At 36.0% G+C, this 21,590-nt stretch overlaps 2 protein-coding genes across 6 annotated transcripts in view; both read right to left on the reverse strand.

Moving 5' to 3' along the window:
• Positions 1–1,297: 1,297 nt before the first annotated feature.
• Positions 1,298–21,590, reverse strand: part of LOC145889878 (uncharacterized) — a 106,724-nt gene continuing 86,431 nt past the window's right edge. For 2 of the 5 annotated variants that reach the window (XM_082980924.1, XM_082980923.1), the window contains 20 exons: positions 21,331–21,490; positions 21,106–21,198; positions 20,528–20,637; positions 20,126–20,252; positions 19,050–19,253; positions 16,246–16,353; positions 16,070–16,176; positions 15,679–15,790; positions 14,527–14,628; positions 13,694–13,801; positions 13,376–13,507; positions 12,766–12,870; positions 12,369–12,500; positions 8,720–8,755; positions 8,413–8,520; positions 7,273–7,377; positions 6,875–6,982; positions 6,536–6,652; positions 4,957–5,073; positions 1,298–3,503 (listed from right to left, as the gene is read on the reverse strand). In XM_082980924.1, coding sequence (XP_082837050.1) covers positions 2,815–3,503; positions 4,957–5,073; positions 6,536–6,652; positions 6,875–6,982; positions 7,273–7,377; positions 8,413–8,520; positions 8,720–8,755; positions 12,369–12,500; positions 12,766–12,870; positions 13,376–13,507; positions 13,694–13,801; positions 14,527–14,628; positions 15,679–15,790; positions 16,070–16,176; positions 16,246–16,353; positions 19,050–19,253; positions 20,126–20,252; positions 20,528–20,637; positions 21,106–21,198; positions 21,331–21,490 — 2,880 coding nt within the window. In that variant the 3' untranslated portion in view covers positions 1,298–2,814. The remainder of the gene's footprint in view (positions 3,504–4,956; positions 5,074–6,535; positions 6,653–6,874; positions 6,983–7,272; positions 7,378–8,412; positions 8,521–8,719; positions 8,756–12,368; positions 12,501–12,765; positions 12,871–13,375; positions 13,508–13,693; positions 13,802–14,526; positions 14,629–15,678; positions 15,791–16,069; positions 16,177–16,245; positions 16,354–19,049; positions 19,254–20,125; positions 20,253–20,527; positions 20,638–21,105; positions 21,199–21,330; positions 21,491–21,590) is intronic. The other 3 variants (XM_082980926.1, XM_082980928.1, XM_082980927.1) reach the window with 3 other exon arrangements.
• On the reverse strand, positions 10,495–12,167 carry LOC145889884 (uncharacterized). Its single transcript, XM_082980933.1, has 4 exons — positions 11,666–12,167; positions 11,435–11,606; positions 11,185–11,378; positions 10,495–11,136 (listed from the first exon to the last, which is right to left on the reverse strand). Exons 1-4 carry the CDS (start codon positions 11,802–11,804, stop codon positions 11,006–11,008), a joined length of 636 nt encoding a protein of 211 aa, XP_082837059.1. The 5' UTR covers positions 11,805–12,167; the 3' UTR covers positions 10,495–11,005.

Consider the following 21,590-nt stretch of genomic DNA (forward strand, 5'->3'; position numbering starts at 1 on the left):
AATAAAACTATTTGTAGATTTTCGTTAGTAGCGCTGGTGTGTGCTGTTAACACGACCATGTTGTTGCAAGTACACCATGTACGTCATGTCCATAGTTTCGACGGCATGTTCACATTTTAGTTTTTCGAAAATTAACACGTATTTTGCATAACTTTTATATCGTTGGAACCAAGTAGCTACCTCCTAAGATGGCCCGAGTTACTCGCGTCAAAAGTTTTTGTCCCTGTTCCCTCTGGACTCTGGTACTGTATCAGCGTTTAGCTGAAAAATTAGCTCACACTCAAAATCTTTTTATTAGGAGCTACAATCATTACTAAGGCACAAAAGAAAACAATACTTTCTATAAATGCGAATTAAATAAACTAGGTTTACTTTGTCCAGTATGCATATTCATAAGTACTGTGCAAATAACAACTAGGTATTATTTACAAACAATGTGTGTTGTGTACAATGTGAAGTTTCATTACATTATATATAGACGGTAAATGAAATCGTCATTGCGTTGCGATCGTAAGCCTTGACCGCGCAAAAATACATTTAGTACAATGCAAACAGTTCCATGCGTCAACAAAAGTCTACAATAATGTTTTGATGAATTTTTATAAAAAAATATACAACGCTAATTTTTTAGCAAATTTTTGGCGTTTTTTTGCACTGTTTTCACATATTTGGTTGCAATACGATCAGCAACGCGCCGTTTTAATGAAAATAGAGTCGGTGCTGTAGGCCGCATCTCTGTATTTCCATGGAAAAGACTTTCCCGGTTGGGAAATGCCCTTCTCGAACTCTGTCCTGCGTAACAGAGTAAAATTGTGTGTGACAATGCAATGGGTCATGCATGGGCGCCAATGTTTTGGTTGAATGAGCGCAGATGAACAGGCTGTTGCCAGGGCGATTTTCAGCGTGTTTGGGGCAGTTTTACTATGGTTTTCAGGGTTATTAGTCAGGCAGTAAATTGGTAGAGGGTGCTGTGCTGTTGTACATGTAGCTGAAAAACTACCCAAATATTGAGGTTGATTTTGTGAAAATATGAATCACAGAAAGTATGTTCAATTTGTGATTTTCTGTTAGTGCCGACCCTTGCCTAGGAATTCCGGCCAAATTTATAATCGAAATAACTACTTTAACTGCTCCCCCGGGGGCATTTTGACCCTCTGTTGGCCATTATTTTGGCCAAAAAAGCAGAAAAAAGTGTAGGTTTGTTTTGTGAAAAAATGAATCACAGAAAGTACCCTCCATTTGCGATTAAGTGAAGCCACCAACCGTCCTCTACACAATTCATTAAGAATTAGATGTCTTGCAACTGTCTCGGGGACCCACTGGGGCTGTTTGTACACCCCCCAGGACTGACAATTTAGCAGTTAGCCTTTGCAAAACCCCCCAATGTGCTGTCTTAATGCAGCTGCAATCAATTTTTTTTCTGTTCAGCAATAGTAGTCCCCCTTCATGAGTGATCAGACGTGGCAATTGTTTTTGGCAAACAAGAGAAACTGTAACCAGGTGCACCATGATAAATGACTTCTAAACTCGTTTTTTAGGATTTAATTGTGAGATGCGGCCTGTAAGCACAGAGATCGCTTGAACCATCGGCATAAAAATTACGAGCGTATTGAATGTCCACCGTGACGTCATAAATACAAGACAATGGTTGTTGTGGCAGAAAAGGAATGTGTCGGATAGATATTTTTGTCCTGTAATTAATCAGTTTGTACATGAATCAAGAAAACTTTGCACTGTGCAAAAACAGAAGGCAGTTTTAGCAAAACAGATCCAAAATGCGTTAGGAGGTAAAATATGGCAAGTAGGGGGTATTTCTGAGACCAAATGACAATAAAATGTTGTTGCATGAATGGGTCGCAGTTATAGTATCAGACCCAAAGACCTTTTTTGTTTACAATGTTTATGGGTATCATAAAGAAACCTTCATTACAAAGATACATTATTAAATGTAATCGAATTTCTCCATTCAAACAAAAGGTTTCGATAAGGTCAGTCGAGCAACTTCAGATAACAGCCAGAGCAGTTCAAAAGCAATTCATACAGTTGTCAAACATTCAGTGTGACATTATGTGTAAACAATTGCATGTAAAGTTTTACAACATGGTTGAATATTGTGTGCAGTCTTTTTTTACTCTGTTTCTCTTCTTTCATTTCTTCATGGTTGTTTTTTGAAAATACAAAAAAATGCATGATTTGCAAGGGTCTTTGTGGAAAAACTACACATGCTATCAGTGAAGTTAAAATTTTCTATAAAAGCACACTTCTAATACTACATTTGGAAAAAATTTAAGCTACTTTAAATAAAAAAAAATAAATAAAAAAAGAAAACCAAGCTTGTGAGTATTTCAACTGTATAGATGGTAAAACAAACACAAGAGAATGGTAGCAAGTAAGTTATAAATAAAGTTCAGAAAAATATTTTTTTGATTTTTCACCATATTTGAGAAAAAATGCAATATTTCGATGGGCTGTTACATAAAAACAACTATCACTAGGCAAGAATTAAAATTTCTCCCATTGGTGTGTTACATACCAAAAATCAAACTATGACACCTTATAATTGGGCCGTGAGTATTTCATTTGCAACCATACCCCATAACAAGCAATTTTCAGCAGTTTGGAAAAAGTTGAAAAAGGTCCTATCAGTGAAAGGCAAAAAAGTATCGAACTGCTGTTCACACAAAGCTGAAACTTGCCTAGCTACAGCATGGGGGTTTACCCTTTCATTTGCGATACTGGTAACTGCTTTAATTTATATATTCATGAAATGGAAAGTGTTTGAAAATTGTGATTTTCACTCAAAAATCCCGGATTCTACCACCAAGCAGAAAATGATCGGGGGTTCAACCTTCTTGAAATTCCTCCTAAATTGTTTTCACTTAAGGCAACCTCATTCTTCCTTCCCTGTTCAGTTATGTCTGTTGCCATTCTGTAAGCTTCGATTCCTTCTTTATGAAAATCCAAGCTTTCATTCAGTCGATTTGTTTCCATGCAAACTTCACCAAGCAGGTGTAACAAATGTCCGAACACTTGATGCTTAGCTGAGTTTTCACCAAACTGTTTCCTCATCATTTCAAGTCCAAGTTTAATTGCATTTTCACTGCAAATATGCTCATTGATTGAACGTTGACTCCATGCAATCAGGAGCAAACAATCAACCTGACACAAACATGAAACATCTTCTTCCATGTTTTTAAGATTTTGTATTTTGAGTCTCATCGTTTCCAATAGAGGGATTATGTGACCATCACACATTGTTATGCCTCTATAATACCTTGGCCACGTAGGATACCTAATGGGAAAATTACACAGTTTTAGACCATCCACACAACCTTGCACACCCTCTGCTCCTTTCCTTCCACCAATTTTTTCATAAAGTTCAGATGAAGCATAATAACAAGAAATTGCTCGTGAAAAATTTCCCTCTTTTCTATTTTTATCTCCAGCTGTTTTTAAATCCAATGCTGTTTCCCTAAGATCTCTTAAAAGATGTTGGTTTTCATCTGAAATAGAAATATTTTGATTGAATAAAGCAACCAAAACCCTCTTTAATACAGGCGTGTGGGGCAGCGGTAAATGCTTTTGTGAAGTTTGAGCTGGTTTTTTAGATGTATTTTCTACACCACCTTGCACCAATTAAGTGACTACCGGATTTAGAAAGCCCAAAACTGGCTCAGTTTTGACCACTCTCATTCTGGCAGAATAATATTGCCATTACCATGTTTGACAAGGTGCAACATACATTCACTAAATACATGTCTGTATTTGCTTTAGAATCATATTACAGGTCAGGGTTGCCAGAATATTTTTTTGTTTAGAGGCAAACAGCATGACAAAAAATTTGGGGCGCCAGACAAAATAGAAAAAAGCCAAATTTAGGGAATTTGGCGCCATTCTTAATCTTTTAAAACATGTGGATGATTTTAATTATGACGCGCTATAATATACTTTTTAACGAAATGAATCGTTCAAGGGCCAATTCATTTGTGGTTTTAAGACAGATCCATCCCGCATCTATACATTCTGACCCAAATTGTTTGCTTTCCAGGTGCCTTTTCACCCCTTCCCAGTTGGATGTTATTTGTGGTTAAAGGGCAACAAAAAATGCAATTGGATTATGTACCCAATCTATTGTGTTTTTTTGTAAGGTCCATCTAACCTTTACACAATAGCACTAAAGTTATTTGCGGAGTAATTGCCTAAGCTGCCCCCAAAAAAGAAAAAAGAGAATGACACATAGTAATGTAAAATATAACATTTCTGCGACTACTTTTGTAAATTTTGGTGCTGCCATATAATACTGGTTAAATGAAACAGCCCCAGGGGGCCTCCAAAGCATTTTTATTGTGACAATTCAAGTTACTATTAAAAGGAAACAAATTGAATGCAGCTACATCGGACAAAACACAGCAAGGATCTGGGCAGCTGCCAGGAGGATTTTATGTCCTACAGGATAGCAAAAACAGTCCCAGGGGACTTTCCTGTGACAGCTTTTTTCACCATAGCATAGAAAAGGGTTTAAAAAGGGCCAACATTAAAATGTAAATTGGATAAGGTTTTTGTTATAATTTTTTTACAAAACCATCTTACATTTTTTGCAGCCTTTTTGACTAAAATAATGTCCGACCAGGTGCTTCTTTAAGTAACTATCCTGCAACTAATTTTGACCTAAATGCGCTAACAAGAGGCAGGCCTAGCACAAATTGACAAAATAAGGTATACTTTTGTGATTCAATTTTTAGCTACATTCCCTTTTTTGATACTTTTTAAACTAACCTTTTTAACAACACCCAGCACCAAATAAATTTGACCTCCATGCATTACCGGTTGCTTTGTTACATGCATTCCCCAAGAGCAAAACATTTTAATGAAAATACTGACATGCAGTCTTAAATACCATCAATATTTCCACATTTTTTTTAAAAATTGATAGCCCATTGAGTAACATTATGTTACCTGTTTCCTGCAGTGTATCTTTGTATTTTCCACATAGCATTTCCACAATTGACAGTTGGGTATGAGTTACATGAGTGGAGGTGGTTGCACACTGCTTTAATGTGCTGTTAGTTTGCTCTAAAAATAATGCAAATAAAATTTCATTTTCTGCGTGTTGGGTGTCATACAAAATAAAAAAAAGTTGCACAAGCCTAATATCCAAAGTGAACAGAATCTAGCCCATGATGTGGCACGGTCTTAAAAAAAGAAACAGCAATTAGCGGACATGAAATGTTTGAAACTAAGTGTTTTACCATCATATGGTTTATTTTTGAAATATGAAAAATCGATTTCACCTACAAGTTTCAAACATGTTGCACAATTTATTTTTTTCAATTGTTCAGGTGCAAAACTCATCATGAGGCAAAATTTTGCAATTGTTGCACAAAAAAAAAATTATGTAATAGCAAAGAAGTTCGTGATCAGTGAGCAATGTTGTGATAAGACTGAATTATGAAAGATCAACGACTCTGTATTGGTTTCCTCAAATCTTCTTGCAACAAACCTAGCTTTTGACCTTTCTGCATTTTCACTTCCTTTTAATGTTAAAACCCATTGCCCAGAGATGTACTTTTGATTTTCATTGGTACAATCTCATAAACACCATTTCTTTTCCAGCTTTTAACCTCTTTCTCTTTTCCTTCTTAAATAGAAACATCACAATTACAAACTTCAACTGTTTCTGGCATCACTGTTCAATCATTTACTTTACCCATGTTGTTTTACCTACTAGATACCAGAAGTAAAGTTTTCCAGTTGCCTCTCCAGCTGTACCGAATAATTTTGCAGTACCGATACTTTTCAAATTTCTGTGTTAGTGGTTTTTACTAAATGGCCTGTTTTCTGTCAGTTCTTGTGTTGGTATACTTGGTGGTGTTGGTGTGAGCTGTTCAGATTCTTGTATAATTACTTGTGTACAGGCTGCACCTGGGAAATGAACTTTTACAAAAAAGCCCACCATGCCAAATAAAAACAAATACTCCATCTTGTCCTGATACTTTGCCAGGTCCCTTCTATTGTTCTTGATCATCTCATTTATAGAGGACATGTTCTTCAATGTTCTAAGTTTGCCTGAGTTGGCAAGTATGTTTTCGCAAAGACCCTTCTCAATTTTTTTTTATAAACTTGAATTACGTGTAAACTTTTTCACATGCACTTTAGAGCTAAAATGTTGATGCAATAGTAAAAATGTTGATGCAATAGTAAAAATGTTGATGCAATAGTAAAAATGTTGATGCAATAGTTTCTTGGGAACATTAGTAACCATGTACCACATTCACACTTTATTTTTCATTTAGAATATGGCAAGTCATGGTTGAACTTCAGTGGTGACTTTTGAACCAGCCACTGCTACCATATAAACTTATCTTGATCTTCAAGTCAATCCAACTTAATGCATGCATGTGCACAGTTTTCAAAATAGTCATATCTCGCAAGGTTAGTTATTTTTCTGTACTCGTGCAGACATTTGTTAACTGTGAAAACTTTTTACTATTTCAGTAAACATATGCCTGTGCGAGTATTAGCAACAAAGCAATACCTGTTTGTTTGATGGACTTAGTTTCTCCACCTTGTGGCTGCTGTAGAGTTTTTGTCATGCCAAATGATGAAAAAAGCTGAGTGTCATATTCTGGTCTGTGGAAATTTTGAGCACTTCCTATTTGGAGAAAATTATTTAAATTAATAATTATACTTACAATTAAAGCAACAATGTTGCAAAATGAAAAAAATGAATAATTTTGTTTACTGGAGGTATTTTTATGCAAAAGTTATAAAAATTTTTGCACAAACTAAAACACATTTCATGTGTAATGCAACAGCAGTTTTGACAAAAATTCCACCATATTTGTGCAATGTGCATTTATAACTTCACTATTACCTTTGCCACTAATCTTGGTAACTCTAACATTCCCCTGAACTCCTACTATACTTCCATCAGATATTTTTGAGTTACGCAAAGATGAAGTTTGGATCTTAACAGATTTCTCTACAAGCACAAAAAATGTACAAAGATTCTGCAAACTAAAACCGAAAATTTGTGGTTGGTCCATTCATTGTGCACCAATGCATTATAAATCAACATTTACATACCTTGTGGCTTAAAGCTTAATCACTATAAAATGTTTTTTTATGTAAAAAAACTACTAATTTTAAGCAAACACAATTTTACGTACACACACAATTTCCAGAACAAACAAAAAACAACCCAGAACAAAGTACACTTTAAAATGTACAATCAAAAATTCATTGAACAACAGATAAGAGTATTTTTCTCACCTGATTCCTGTTGTTGATTTCTTTTTATGTCAGATGTTGATTGAGGTTGAGTAAGGTCACCTTGTTTACTGGTGCGACTTTCAGCACTAGTAGTTGGCAAGGAATCTAGAAGTACATATATTTTTATCATATTGTTATTGTTTTGGTACATAACATGCAAAAATGCATCACAAAATATATGAAAGATTTTGAATTAATGTTTCAAAAACAGGTATAACACAATGTAGCAAATATACAGTTGCCATCTCAAAGTTTTTTTGTTAAATTTTTAGCCAGCTTTAAAGATAGAGCATAGCCAATGCAACTGCTCAGAAATTAATTATACAAACGTTGGTCACTGCAATCATTATCAATGTAAAATGCTGCAAAGCACACAACAAGGTGCAGTGAAGTAACAATAAACAAAAAATTAGGAGGAAAGAGCGCAATAGTTGAGGAACAGAGAGTTGCCTGTGGCCATGCAATCAAAACTTAGGTTAAAAAGGGTAATGTGCTAGGGAAAAGAAAGAAACATTAAAAAATACAATAAATTGCATGAGGAGCAAAAAAGTCAGGGTAGTGTCGATTAACCATTGGAATTCAGCAATGGCGTGAATTGTAAAACAAAATTGATTCCAGCAGAGAGAATAGGCATTTTGTATTGACAATGATTGTAGTGACATTCGAAACATTTGTATAATAAGCTTATCAGCAGTTGCATTGGCTATGCTGTTAATTTGAAGATTTATAAAGCAGTCAGTTATGTATCCAGCTTTACAACATATTTATTGCATTTTTGTTTGTGTTTCAAAAATTAGAGGAACTACCCTTTAAAAGAAATGGCTATGAAATAGTAGCTTCTTAAACAGGGGATAGCACTTTATTTTTTGCTTGTCACTGCATTGTTAATAGAATTTTCACATATTAATGAAAATTTGAAATTGAGTAAAAATACCTCAAACGTTGTGAACTGGTCTATAATCATCACACATGGAGCAATATTTATGTAAAATGTTTATAATCATCACATACTATTGATGAATTGTTGTTTAATGGCAAATTGCCAATCCCAACTCTTTGTGAAAACATCAGTTTTACACAACAGCATGCATTTTTGACATAAATATTGCTCTATTTGTGGATAATATATTTAACTCCTACCAACACTATCAATATTCGTAATGTTAACGTTTCCTTGGACTCCAGCTATACTTCCTTCTGATAAATTTGATCCTTGCAATATTGTTTTTTGACAGCATTCATCATTATCTATATGTATAATTTTTATACATTTGAATAAACAAATTCAAAATTTATGGCTAAATCTAATATTAGCACAATTTATCACCTAAGTCACAGCAAATTTTACAATAAATTAAACAATAAAAATTTCACAAACGTTTTCAATTAATTGATATGGTACTACAACATTTCAATGAAAAAAATGTTTTTCATGCATGTTACCAACCTGATGAGGACTTTTTTTCTTCTGCTTTCGCAGATTCTGTCAGGATGAAAAAAATTTCAGAAATGTCAATAAAAACTCAACTAAAGGCCCGTTTACACACGAACACAGTCTGGCACGGCACAGCACAGTCTGGCACACACGGCGTTTACACTACTGGAATAATCGAGCACGACTACGGGGATTTCCCTGATATAAACACGAAACCGACAAGTGCAAGTGACAAGTTACGTTGATAATTTTTAAGGATGTCAGTCTTGACTTGCATTTCTCGGTCCCGCCAGCGTTATTATAGGCACAAATTGAAGTTGTTGCTATTGGCTGTACATATTCTTCAACAAAGAAGACAAAAGAAACAAAAAAAGCGTAAATTTTGGATTCATCCACTGCTTAAAACAAGGAAAACTGAAGGTATGTTGTCCTAAAGTCAATTGATGTTTGTTGGCGCTGCTTAAACTTTACCTAATCAGGCGAATACCACAATCTCGTGCGAAGCATGCGAATCTTGCATCAGCCATGGTTTTTCACCTATTTTCGCATGACGGCCGAAGTTTTTGATATTATGCAAAATTGCTCCTGAGATAACGAAACAAAATACACATTTGCGAGAACCAATATCAGCTGGAGAAAGATTGGCTGTTACTTTAAGGTAAACGGACAAGCCCAATAACATAAAAGAAATATATGCCTAAAATTGTCCACCATGGCTTCAATCATTTCAAACTCTTTTTTAGATTTTTAGCAACAGGAAACAGTAACACCAGCATTGCTCATTCATACAGAATGCACAAGTCAACAATATCAAGGATTGTACCCGAAACATGCAAAGCCTTATGGAATGTACTGCAGCCAGAAGTGATGCCTCACCCAAAAAGAAGACAGTGGATAAAAATCGCTGATGAATATGAAACGTTTTGGCAGTTCCCTCATTGTTTGGGGAGCATAGATGGAAAGCATGTGCTCATTCAAGCACCATCCAATTCAGGTTCACTGTACTTCAATTATAAAAAGACACATAGCATTGTGCTATTGGCGGTTGTGGATGCTTTATACAATTTCATAATTGTTGATGTTGGAGCTTATGGCAGACAGAGTGATGGAAATGTATTAGGAAATTCTGCATTTGGAAAAGGTTTAAGAGGTGACCTGCTAGATTTACCTACCCCCACTAGTTTATCTGGATTTGCTCAGCCTCTTCCATATGTATTTGTTGGGGATGAGGCATTCCCTTTAAGATGCAATTTGATGAGACCATTTCCTGGATGCAATTTGTCACATGAGCAAAGAGTCTATAACTATCGGTTGAGCAGAGCAAGGCGCATAGTGGAAAATGCATTTGGCATCATGGCATCACGTTTTCGGGTGTTTCACCGGCCTTTGTTAGTTCGGCCAGAAACTGTTGATGACATTGTTAAGGCATGTACTGTTTTACATAATTTTTTACGACGCAAGGTAACCCTACAGTATGTTGAACCAAACACCACTGATTATGAAAACAAAGATGGTATAATTGAACCAGGACAATGGCGTGCAGATACCTCACAGTCCACTGTTCTGCAACCATTATTGCGTACTGAAGGAAAGCATTCAGCAAAAGCTGTAGAAGTTTGCAATGATTTTGTGAAGTATTTTACAAGTCCAATGGGAACTGTACCATGGCAAAATGATGTTACAATGCGGTCATAATTATTTAGTCTTATGCTGTTGGTAAAATTGTTGTAAAGTTAGCAGTAAACCTTGAATGTTGGTACCATTTTATTTGAACAGCAGTGGTAAATCACAAGTGTCACAGTTCTTCACTACAAAAATACATCACAATAAATGTAAAATCATGTTAAAAATGTGGTTTGATATGAATGTAGTATTAAAAAAACGTTTAGGCAAGCACAACAAAGAACACTGCACTGCAAAGAAAATGCATACCAATAACATGGTTATAAAGAATTGCAAGAAAGAAAGTAAATGAACACAGTTTTGTGTTTGCTTTGCCATTTTGAGGTATCGTACAATAATACTCTTAAGTTTGTAAAAAGTCAGTCTTATGCATTGTAGTTACCATATGTACAAGTGAAAAATGTAGAATATGTACACACAACAAAAATCATGCATGCTGGGCAAATATAATTACAGCTAATTGTTTGGATCATTCAAAGCATTGTGTATACTTGTCATTATTTCTGTTCGGACTTGTAATTTTTTATGTTGGGGAATGAGTTTTGCCTCTTTCGCCATGCAAGCAAAAAACATGTCATCACTGTCTGCAGGCTCTGTCCAATATAAAATATTTTTTTAATACTTCACAACAAAATCTAAACAAATGAAAATATCATTTGATTCTGTTAATTCCTTTAATATCTTGTCCAAACTGTCATCATTGTTAACTTGTTTTCTTTTGGTGCGTTTAGATGTCCCCTTCATTTCTAAAAAATATCATTGTATTGGTTGCCATAACAAAATCCTTTACAAACCTTTCGTAGACTGTTGACATTGGATGTTATTCTTATTATCAGTTGACTGGCTTTCTGAAAAATTTGATTCTGTATTTATTTCAATTATTAAGTTTTCATCAGCTGGACTGGTTGAAATGGAAAGCAATGAATCATCCTCTCTATCATGGGTGAAGTCCAAAACTGTTTCTGTAGATTCCATGTTGGATTGTGTGCTGCAACACAATTACTTTTTGTGTTTCTGCTAATTTCTCGGGTATTATTAAATAACCTTCGTGGTTTTACAAATGGTTCCAAAAAGGAAAGAACCTTAAGCAGATCCCAAGTATGTTGGGTTGTTGCTGCAGAACCAGACTTTGTTTTGTTTTGTTTTCCTTTCTCCCTTGTGTATTTCTGTCGAAGGGCTTTAAAGCGTTTGCAACAATTACTCGGCCCATCTTTATCTAAAATAAATAGTACAGATTTGTCCAACATGAAATGCCATAAATATAATAAAACATACCTGTTAATCCTAATGCAATTGATACATTTTTCCAAGCATTTGCTTTTCTATCTCTATCTCGGTACCCCTGCATGGTTGTGTTGTACAAACATTCATATTTTTCAATTTCAATTACCAGTTGCTCATCAGTAAATGACATTCTATACAAGTTAAATACAGCCTATCTGCTGTTGTTGAACCTCTGCCTGCACCCATCTTGGAAAACCATTATATATTTTTTTTCACAGCAGCATCCCGCTGAGGCGCCATTCCACACACCGCTTTGTAATGAAGTTACGGCACCATTTCACACGCTCAAAACAATCCATCACATGTCAAACGCGGTAACATCACACAACCACAACTAAAATAATATATGTCCTCTCCTTTTGAGCAGTCGCCTTGCACTCTCACATCAATGTGTGCCGAAATGTGCCCAACTGTGCCCGAATTTATGCTCGTCGAGCAAAAGCGAGCACATCCTAGCACAGACCGGCACATCCCATCCCAGCACAATTCAGCACACGCACACAATAAAACAAACACAGAATCGTCTGTAGTGTAAACGGGCCTTAACATATAAAATTTCTTACAACCCATGTTGGGGCAATATCTACAGAATTTGTTAGGGCAGTGTTATGTTAGTTGCCACTTTTCCTCTGGTGACATTGTCTTTTGTTTACATTAGGTTTATAAAAATATTTTACTTTCTAGAATACAATACCATTTTCTTTTGGGGACTCTGATCCAGCATTTTGCTGTTGATGAGTTTTTGTTGTGGAAGTTGTTGAATTTAGTTGAGTATCAAGATCTCTTTGACTGGCATGACTTTCAGCACTTCCAATTTTCAGGGACTCTACACAAACACTTCATGCAGATTATGTGCTCAAACAATAAGTGGAACTCCTCTGATGTAAAAGGGTTTTTATTGGAAACAGTGGTGAAGATTGAATTTACACTGTATTTGTGATAATATTTCGCATATTTATTTAGAAAAAATATATAAAAATTTTTACCCACACCTTTTTAAATCATCAGTAATATATAACATGCAAAAGTAAGCAGTTTTAACATAATCATTGTCCCAACTGTGAAGAATGTGTGTGTAACTGTGCACTTACTTAATGTTCCAATGTTGTTGACAGTAACATTACCCTTGACCCCCGCTATACTTCCTCCAGATAGTTTTGAGTCATCCAACGTATTTTGTTGCCTTCCATGTTCATCTGCATGCACACATGTTGCTAATATGAATAAACAACAATACTTAAATTGGCACAACCAATGGAGACATCATATTTAATAGTGACATAAAATAACCTATTTTTTCCAACACACCACTTATTATCCTACTGCTATAACTACTGCACAGAAACTTTTTTTATTGAACATTCAAAGACAAACATGTGCAAATAAACATATGGTATACATAGAGTAGGGTATTGTGATTGGTGAAGGAAGTCTCCAAACAAACCATTTCAGTTGTTAAGTGCACGATTTATAGTACTTTTGACAGGCACACAGCGGTTTTTCAAGTTACCAAAAAGTGACTGATGCTGTTTCAACTGCTTTATTATTTTGTGTGGTTAGGAAACTCGATAAAAAACACCAAACACTATATTTTTACCATCATCACCAGCAATCAAGTACCCATAAATTTTATTTAGTGAATTAAGCATGGCAATTTTATTTAAATTCATGTACAATAAAACTATTTATTACTTAAACTACCTGTTTTGTTTTTAGATTCCGGTTCATTTCCTTGCTGTGGTTTGGACCCTGTTGTATCAGATGGTGACTGAGGTTTAGCCAGTTGATCTTGTTGTGTAGGTTCACCCTCAGAATTTGCAATTACCAGGTTTTCTGGATGAACAGAAATGCTTTGAATTAAAAGTTAATATGCGTATTTAAGCTTGTGCATCCAAAATAAACAATTTGATTTAATATGCACTTAAAATCCTAAAAGTGCAAAAAAGTCCAGCAAATTAACAACAATTTGTTTTGTGAAACATTACACAAGAACCTACTAGATATAAAATGCCATTTTACCTATGTTTTTAAACTTGTAAACAATAACATCACCCTTGGCTCCAACAATACTTCCTCCAGAAAAATTGGAGTCATGACATGATGGAGATTTTGAAGTGCCATGTTTCTCTACAAACCCAAAAAAATAAATTTCAAACAAAAACTGAAGATATTATCAATACATTAAAAAGGCTATTCATAAATGCCTTAAGGACCTATGACCTATACAGGTATTAAATGGGAAAATCCTGTTTTCAAGGCCCATCTAGCGACTGTTCCGCTTGTTTCCCAATGACCATTGCTAGGTCTTGTGACTTACATAGGGACCTAATATTCTTCAAAGTGCAAAATCTTACTGGGGGGTTGCTTAGGTGATTTTTTAGCAACTAACTTTGATGCCATTGCATAGAGAAACACCCTAAAATTCACCATGACAACAGCACACATGTGCGCTCATTCAACAACAAAATTATACCCTTAGTATCACTGGTTTTCTCTGTGACAAAGTGGGCATTTCCATCACCGAAACTTATTTTCAGGGAGATACCAATTTGGTCCCAAAGAAATGGATCAAATATCCTTTGAATTTCTTTTTTTGATTCACATTTTCAGAAAACCTAACTTTACTTTGATGTGATCAGACTTATGTTGTTATTTATTTGATTTACTAATATACAATTATGAACCAACAAAAAATAAAAGGAAATTTTCAAAATCATGTCCTGCAAATAATTTTATGTCACTCTGAAAAAAAATAAATGCAAACTCCACTTGTTCAAAAAATTTTAATAGAAATTTGAATTGGAGCAATAAGTAGCAGTTACAGCTATTTTTACTGCAGTATAATAATATACCTGTTGATTTTAGGGGCTTTAATCCAACACGTTTTTGTTGCAGAAGTTTTGTTGCATCATGTGATGGCTGAGAGTGACTTTCACCACCAGTAGAGAAGGAATCTAAAGGTATTTTTAACTTGTATTTTAGAGTTTAATATGTAACATATTATATATATTAAAAGTAAATGCATAACAAAAAAAACAAAAAAATTGTAGTATGGCAAATATTAAAAAAAGAGTTCGAGAAGGGCATTTCCCGACCAAGAAACACAAAGTATGAAGGGCGCATATTGGTATTCTATGAAAATAAGTTTTCAAAGAGGTGTTGCTTCCATGATTAGAATATGTCAAATTAATACAGCTTGACCGAGCGTTCCAAATTATTTTATTACATGCAAGTAAGTCCCGGCATTTTTATAATTTGTTGCTGCAACACAAACATCGAAACTTAAATCTGGTCTAGTTTGAGTTGCAAGCCAAAGAAGTTGGCCAATTTTCGACCGTAAAATATCCCTTTCTTCTAATGTGAGTTATTCAGAAAGATGTTTTTTCCAATGAGATGATATTGGAATTTCCGTCCAAAAAATCATTGAAAAGAACACAACTCATAAACTTGTCCATGTGTATTACCAAAGTTATACAACGTCTTTCATTGTGGACTGTCGATATGCAATGTCTTCCCAAATTTTTTGTGTATTCTTGCAACTAGCTTTAGACCACATCTTACAATTAAATCCCAAAAATGAAGGTCATTTTCCTTAATGCTACCTTCGTTATCGTTGCTCTCACTGACAGAGAGTGCGTCAAGGAGCAATTGTAAAACAGAACTACCACCTACCACAGCCGAGGATTGGATCGACTCGCTTGTCACAATCACAGGCATGGTGAGGTTTGAAACGCTGTGAGCCGTCGTGATCGAATTCGACGGCGGTTTTATCATTTGAATCGCAAATTCACCGATACTGTGTTATGTGGTTGTTATAATCTGGTTTAATATGTTGGAGACGGGCTACACCAATGGGTTTAGTAGCGACGTAAATTTGATACTTGGCATACTCTTGAACAAAGCGAAGCTGTTTATCACCGAAAGCCAGCAAATGTAGAACTAATGCAAGACAATACATTGACCACAAATACGTCACAAGTCACGCAAACTAAACTAGAACATACCAGAAGTGTCAGTGACGTCACGCCTTTTTTCTCCGCTGGATTCGACATCATCCAGCGCGGTGCTCGTGGCGAGATCGTTTTCCGATATTTCCTCATTTTCCTTGTCTTGCATCTGCGAGTGTTGGATGTAGTTTGGAATTTCGTATGTTCGCGCTTACAGGAAGAGTTATGTTTGGTTACAGGGACCAGTCCGGCTTTTCGCACCGCACTAACTTTATCACCAGAACAAACGGAACGGTCAAATGTACGAAATTTGAGGTTTTCTACAGTGCGCATTAAACGACCATTGCCTGACTCAATTTTTTACAATCTATTACTTTTACTAAAAAAACTCTCCGAAACTCAAATTTTTAAAGTTTTTCAAAAAATCAAAATAACAGTTAATTGTTACGTCATAAAACTCATTATCTTCGATTTCTTTGTCATTGTTGTCGTCATCATTCTGGCAGAGACTGGAGGCGCTCGAATCGCAATCGCTCTCCACGGAGCTGAGAAAGTCTACACAATAAAATAGTGCTATATGACGCAATTGCTTACAAAAGTATTCGGTTACGAGCAAACGGATACCTTCGCTAACGTTGCTCTCACTGGCAGAGTGTGCGTCACTGAACGATTGTGGTGGTGTTCCATCATGTGATGACCGAGGGTGGCTTTCAGCATCAGTAGGCTTAGAATCTAGAAGTATTTATTTTACAGGTATTGTGAAATACAAGTACTGTGGCATCAACTATGTGCACAAAGTTAAGACCTCATCTTCATTTGAACAGGTTCACTCATACACCTTATGGCAAAATTCATAAAAGTTTAAAACATTGTTTGTCTATCTTCGTAGTTTTTAACACAAGTGTTGACTTATTGGCGTGTTTATAACTGCACTTTTACATATTTCATGAACATCTTCAACCTTTTCTGCAAGCTATATGTATTATGAGAGCTGCAGACAGATGTACACATTGTTTCGACCTGAGGTCTCATCAGTGCAGCTGATTCGACGATTGATCGAAAGGTACCACAAAGTAGAAATCTGTGTGCTGATCTACCAACTAGCCCTGTGCCACAGTCACCAGCTTCACTAATGAGACCTTACCGGTCGAAACAGTGTGTACACCTGTGCAGATCCCATGGAGTGAACAACTCCGAAGCTAAATTACTTCGGGTTGCTTTTCTGTTGGTGACATTAGTGCAGAGATTGTTAACCCACAAGTTTGAATCATTTGTATCTCTTTTACTCCCCAGATAAGGACAGACTTATTTTCAAACCGTGATGTGAAAAAATAACTAACATATAACTGTGTTATTTGGCTTGATATGATTCATACACTTAGGAAAAGATTTTATGATGATAATTTTTCTCGGTAAGATAAAAAAATCTATATGAATTGAGGTAAGGTTTTGTGATATATTTTTCAGTTTCTGCAAAATGTCTCCAACTGGCTATTTTTAATCCAAAAAATATTTTTCCAAAGTCTTGCAACTAGCCAGTTGGACACATTTTGCAGAAACTGAAAAATATATCGCAATCCAAAAAACATTTTTCCAAAGTCTTGCAACTAGCTTTAGACCACATCTTACATTAAATCCCAAAAATGAAGGTCATTTTCCTTAATGCAGGTAAATGCAATTTTTTTTGTCTAGCAACTAATTTTGACTAGAATTTGAGGATAAGGGGTGGGACTAACACAAAATCACAAATGGCGTGTACTTTCTGTGATTTATTTTTCAACAAAATTTACCTCAATATTTTGATAGTTTTTTTAGGTACTTAACACTGGAACCCATACATAATCCGTTGCATTGTTACACACAATTATGGGTGCCTCCAAAATGCTTAGGCATCGCTATAGGTGTTCCCCTTACCTATTTCTTTGAATGTGTTTATTTGACTTTTCTTTAGGTTTCTAGTTTTTTTGCTTTGTATTTGAATTTATTGCATGAGTGATTTTGTGTATGTGGCAACATGCATGAACTGTCACTCATGCTCCCCAGTTGGTGTTAGTATTTGTTTGTGTTAGAGTTGAGTTATCTACTTGTTAGCATGGGTTGGTTATATGTTTATGTTGATGGTTTGTGTTTTGATTCTATTTGAATAAGGTTTAATATAATGTTATAAACTGTGCAAATGTGCGCATTTGTTGGATCCTTTGACATCAAGACTTAGATAACTTTTTATGTTCGATCACTTGTTTCAAACTAAGATTAGTGTGATCTTTAAGGACATCCTTAACCACTCCAAACTTGCTCCAATTTTCCTTGAAACCTTGGGTAAAATCACATACACTCTAAGTGCATATGACACGTAAAAATAAAACATGTTAATAATCAAACTAAGAGATGTTCACAACTTAAGAACATTTTTGGCGAAAAAAGTAGCTTGATACGGCGACTGGTTTCTGAGATACAGCTGATCAAAGTCGCATTTTTACCGCTGCAAACGAAATCGTGCGAAAGCGAGAAATTGTTGCGTGACGTCATAGAAGGCGCTTCGTTCGTGCGCGAGTGCTGGCAGCAAGCCTTATGCGGAGGAATGGAAAACATTGTAAAACTGGTTTTGTATAGTATTGTATTAAACAAGTGACAAAAAATGAACAAGTGCAATAAACGGATTTTGAAGTTAATTTAAGCTGAAGACAGATGGCCGCTGTTCGACCTATTATGTCTCATTTAGTTGTGTAATGATAAAACAGTTACTGGGACAGGGTGTTCTTATTGTTACAGCATTTATGATCGCTAACGTGATACATGAACTTTTGAAAACAGGACAGAGACAAACGGTTAGTTTAGCTATACCCTATAGTCTTCCGTTAATTAGGGACAAATAAGCCTTTGATTCTTGACGTCACAATGACAAATTTTTGTATGATGCAAAACCCTGTCCTGACCTTTAAGGTAACGTAATCTTTGGATTCTCCTATGTTTAAAACTATTCGATATCTGCAAAAAAGGGCGCCTTCTCCTATCTAAACAATGCATTTTTCGACGCAGGCGCGTTATAGGATGTCCTTTTCTCCTCGGCGCGAAAGGTTTACGATGTTTGGTCGCCGTTACTTTTCGTGCAGTTTTGTACATTTTTTAGTTGACGTAGAACCGTGAAACTTTAGATATATGTTTGTTGTAGATGTACCTTTAGTTTTACGCAAAGTTGTCATGGCCGTGTCATATGCACTTTAAAGAGCAAATCATTGAGCTAAGCACATGCAGGTTACGAATCATCAATTTCGCACTTTTAAGATAAAAGTCGTATTTATCAAAAGTATTCGCGTTGGACTTTTGTTTTCAATTTTTGTCCAGTAACTTGGAACTTTATCAGTTTTGCTTGTTTTTTAAATTTTGTATTCAAAAACATATTTAAAACGTCATTGCATTGGATTTACCCATTTCTTCCTCAAACTCCTTCTGCAACTTCGTCACAACCTCTTCGTCAAACTCGTTTTGAAGAGCCCAGAATAAACAATCGTCATGGTCGAGACTTTCCACAGCTTGCACTGCCGCCTTCGCCACACTCTCCGGAAATTCCACTTGCACAAGCTGTCTCACCATCTTTGTTTTACGTTCCATTGTGGTGTCGGTTTTCATTTCTTAGAAAGCAATAAGAACGTTAACGCCAAAAATTTAAAAAAAATGCTGTATCAAGTCCATCAGACATGGCTAAAGTCTCAGCAGCGAGGGTGCTCTTTACTACTCTTCTTATTCGTTTAGATTGTCAACTCAGCAAATTACATTTTCCATCTTGTCCAACGAGAAAAACTAAATTAGCTCTTCGACTTCCTCTATCAGAAGGATTTGCAAATGTTGCATCAGTAAACACAAAAATTTTCAAAGAGGAGTTGCTTCCAAGATTAGAATATTTCAAATTAATGCAGCTTGACAGAGCGTTCCAAATTATTTTATTACATGCAAGTAAGTCCCGGACTACAGCATTTTTATAATTTGTTGCTGCAACACAAACATCGAAACTTAAATCCGGTCTAGTTTGAGTTGCAAGCCTAAGAAGTTGGCCAATTTTTGACCGTAAAATATCCCTTTCTTCTTGTGTGAGGTATTCAGAAAGATGTTTTTTCCGTTGAGATGATATTGGAATTTCAGCCCAAAAAATCATTAAAAAGAACACAACTCATAAACTTGTATTACCAAAGTTATACAACGTCTTTGATTGTGGACTGTCGATATGCAATGTCTTCCCAAAATTTTTGTGTATAACCCAAAATTGTCATACACCGTGCTTCCAAGCTACCACTTTTCAAATTTTAATCGTTATATTCAACTCGCCAAAAACCTTAGACAAACGTACAGATAACCAGATATTCGATTTTTGTCTTTTTAATCATTGTTTCGAGCATCAATCTACCGACCGAATGTTAATCACATAATGAAAAAAATACACTTTTTCGTTAATAATATTTTGCACAAGTTCGCAGCCACGACCATTCATACATCGTTGGAAACTTACCCCAAATGGATGAGCTGCTTCCACTGCTGCCGCCACGTTTGTTTTCTCCGCTGGATTCGTCATCATCCAGCGCGGTGTTCGTGGTGAGATCGTTTTCCGACATTTCCTTATTTTCCTCGTTTTGCATCTGCGAGTGTTGGATGTAGTTTGGAATTTCGGGTGTTCGCGCTTACGGGACGAGTTATGTTTGGTTACAGAGACCAGCCCGGCTGTACGAAATTTGTCACCAGAACTAACGGAACGGTCAAATATACAAAATTTGAGGTTTTCTACAGTGCGCATTTAACGACCATTGCATGACTCATTTATATGGACCGCTTCATACAATCAATTACTTTAACAAATAAAACTCCCCATTTTTCACACTTTTCAGGAAATATCAAAATAACAGCTTATCATTACGTCATCAAATTCATTATACTCCTCGCTTTCTTTGTTATTGTTGTCGTCATCATTCTGGATGAGACTGGAGGAGCTCGAATCGCAATCACTCTCCACGGAACGGAATAAGTCTACACAAAAAATCAGTAAGTGACACAATTGCTTAGATAACTACTGGGCAGGGAGCAAACCGCCACCTTCGTTATCGTTGCTCTCACTGACAGAGAGTGCGTCAAGGAGCAATTATAAAACAGAACTACCACCTACCGCAGCCGAGGATTGGATCGACTCGCTTGTCACAATCACAGGCATGGTGAGGTTTGAAACGTTGTGAGCCGTCGTGATCGAATTCGACGGCGGTTTTATCATTTGAATCGCAAATTTACCGGTACTATCTTATCTGGTTGTTATAATCTGGTTTAATATGTTGGAGACGGGCCACACTAATAGGTTTAGTAGCGACGTAAATTTTATACTTAGCATACTCTGGAACAAAGAGGAGCAGTTTATCACCGAAAACCAGCAAATGTGGAACTAATGTAAGACGATACATTGACAACAAATACGTCACAAGTTACGCAAACCAAACAAGAACATGCCAGAAGTGTCAGTGACGTCACATGGGAATGTGGCCCCTTTGCTGTTGCCGAGGTGGTGGAGGGACGTGGTGGGCGTCGTTTTGTGGATAAAGCCTATTGGGTAAAAGATCTCATTAGCTTCAAATTGACAGATATACACGTCTTCGTTAATAACATTTTGCACAAGTTCACGGCTACGACCATTCATACATCGTTGTAAACTTGAAAAAAACTTTCTAAACATACCAAAGTTAAACAGTTTCCTGTAATAGTCGTCACTGTCCCAGATGGATGAGCTGCTTCTACTGCCGCAACGCGTTTGTTCTCTGCTGGATTCGTCATCATCCAGCGCGGTGTTCGTGGTGAGATCGTTTTCCAACATTTCCTTATTTTCCTCGTTTTGCATCTGCGAGTGTTGGATGTAGTTTAGAATTTCGGGTGTTCGCGCTTACGGGACGAGCGAAATTTTTTTTTCGGGCGTACGAAATTTATCACCAGAACTAACG

Source organism: Ascidia mentula, chromosome 2 (assembly GCF_947561715.1).
Source record: "Ascidia mentula chromosome 2, kaAscMent1.1, whole genome shotgun sequence".
Classification (NCBI taxonomy): Eukaryota; Metazoa; Chordata; class Ascidiacea; order Phlebobranchia; family Ascidiidae; genus Ascidia; species Ascidia mentula.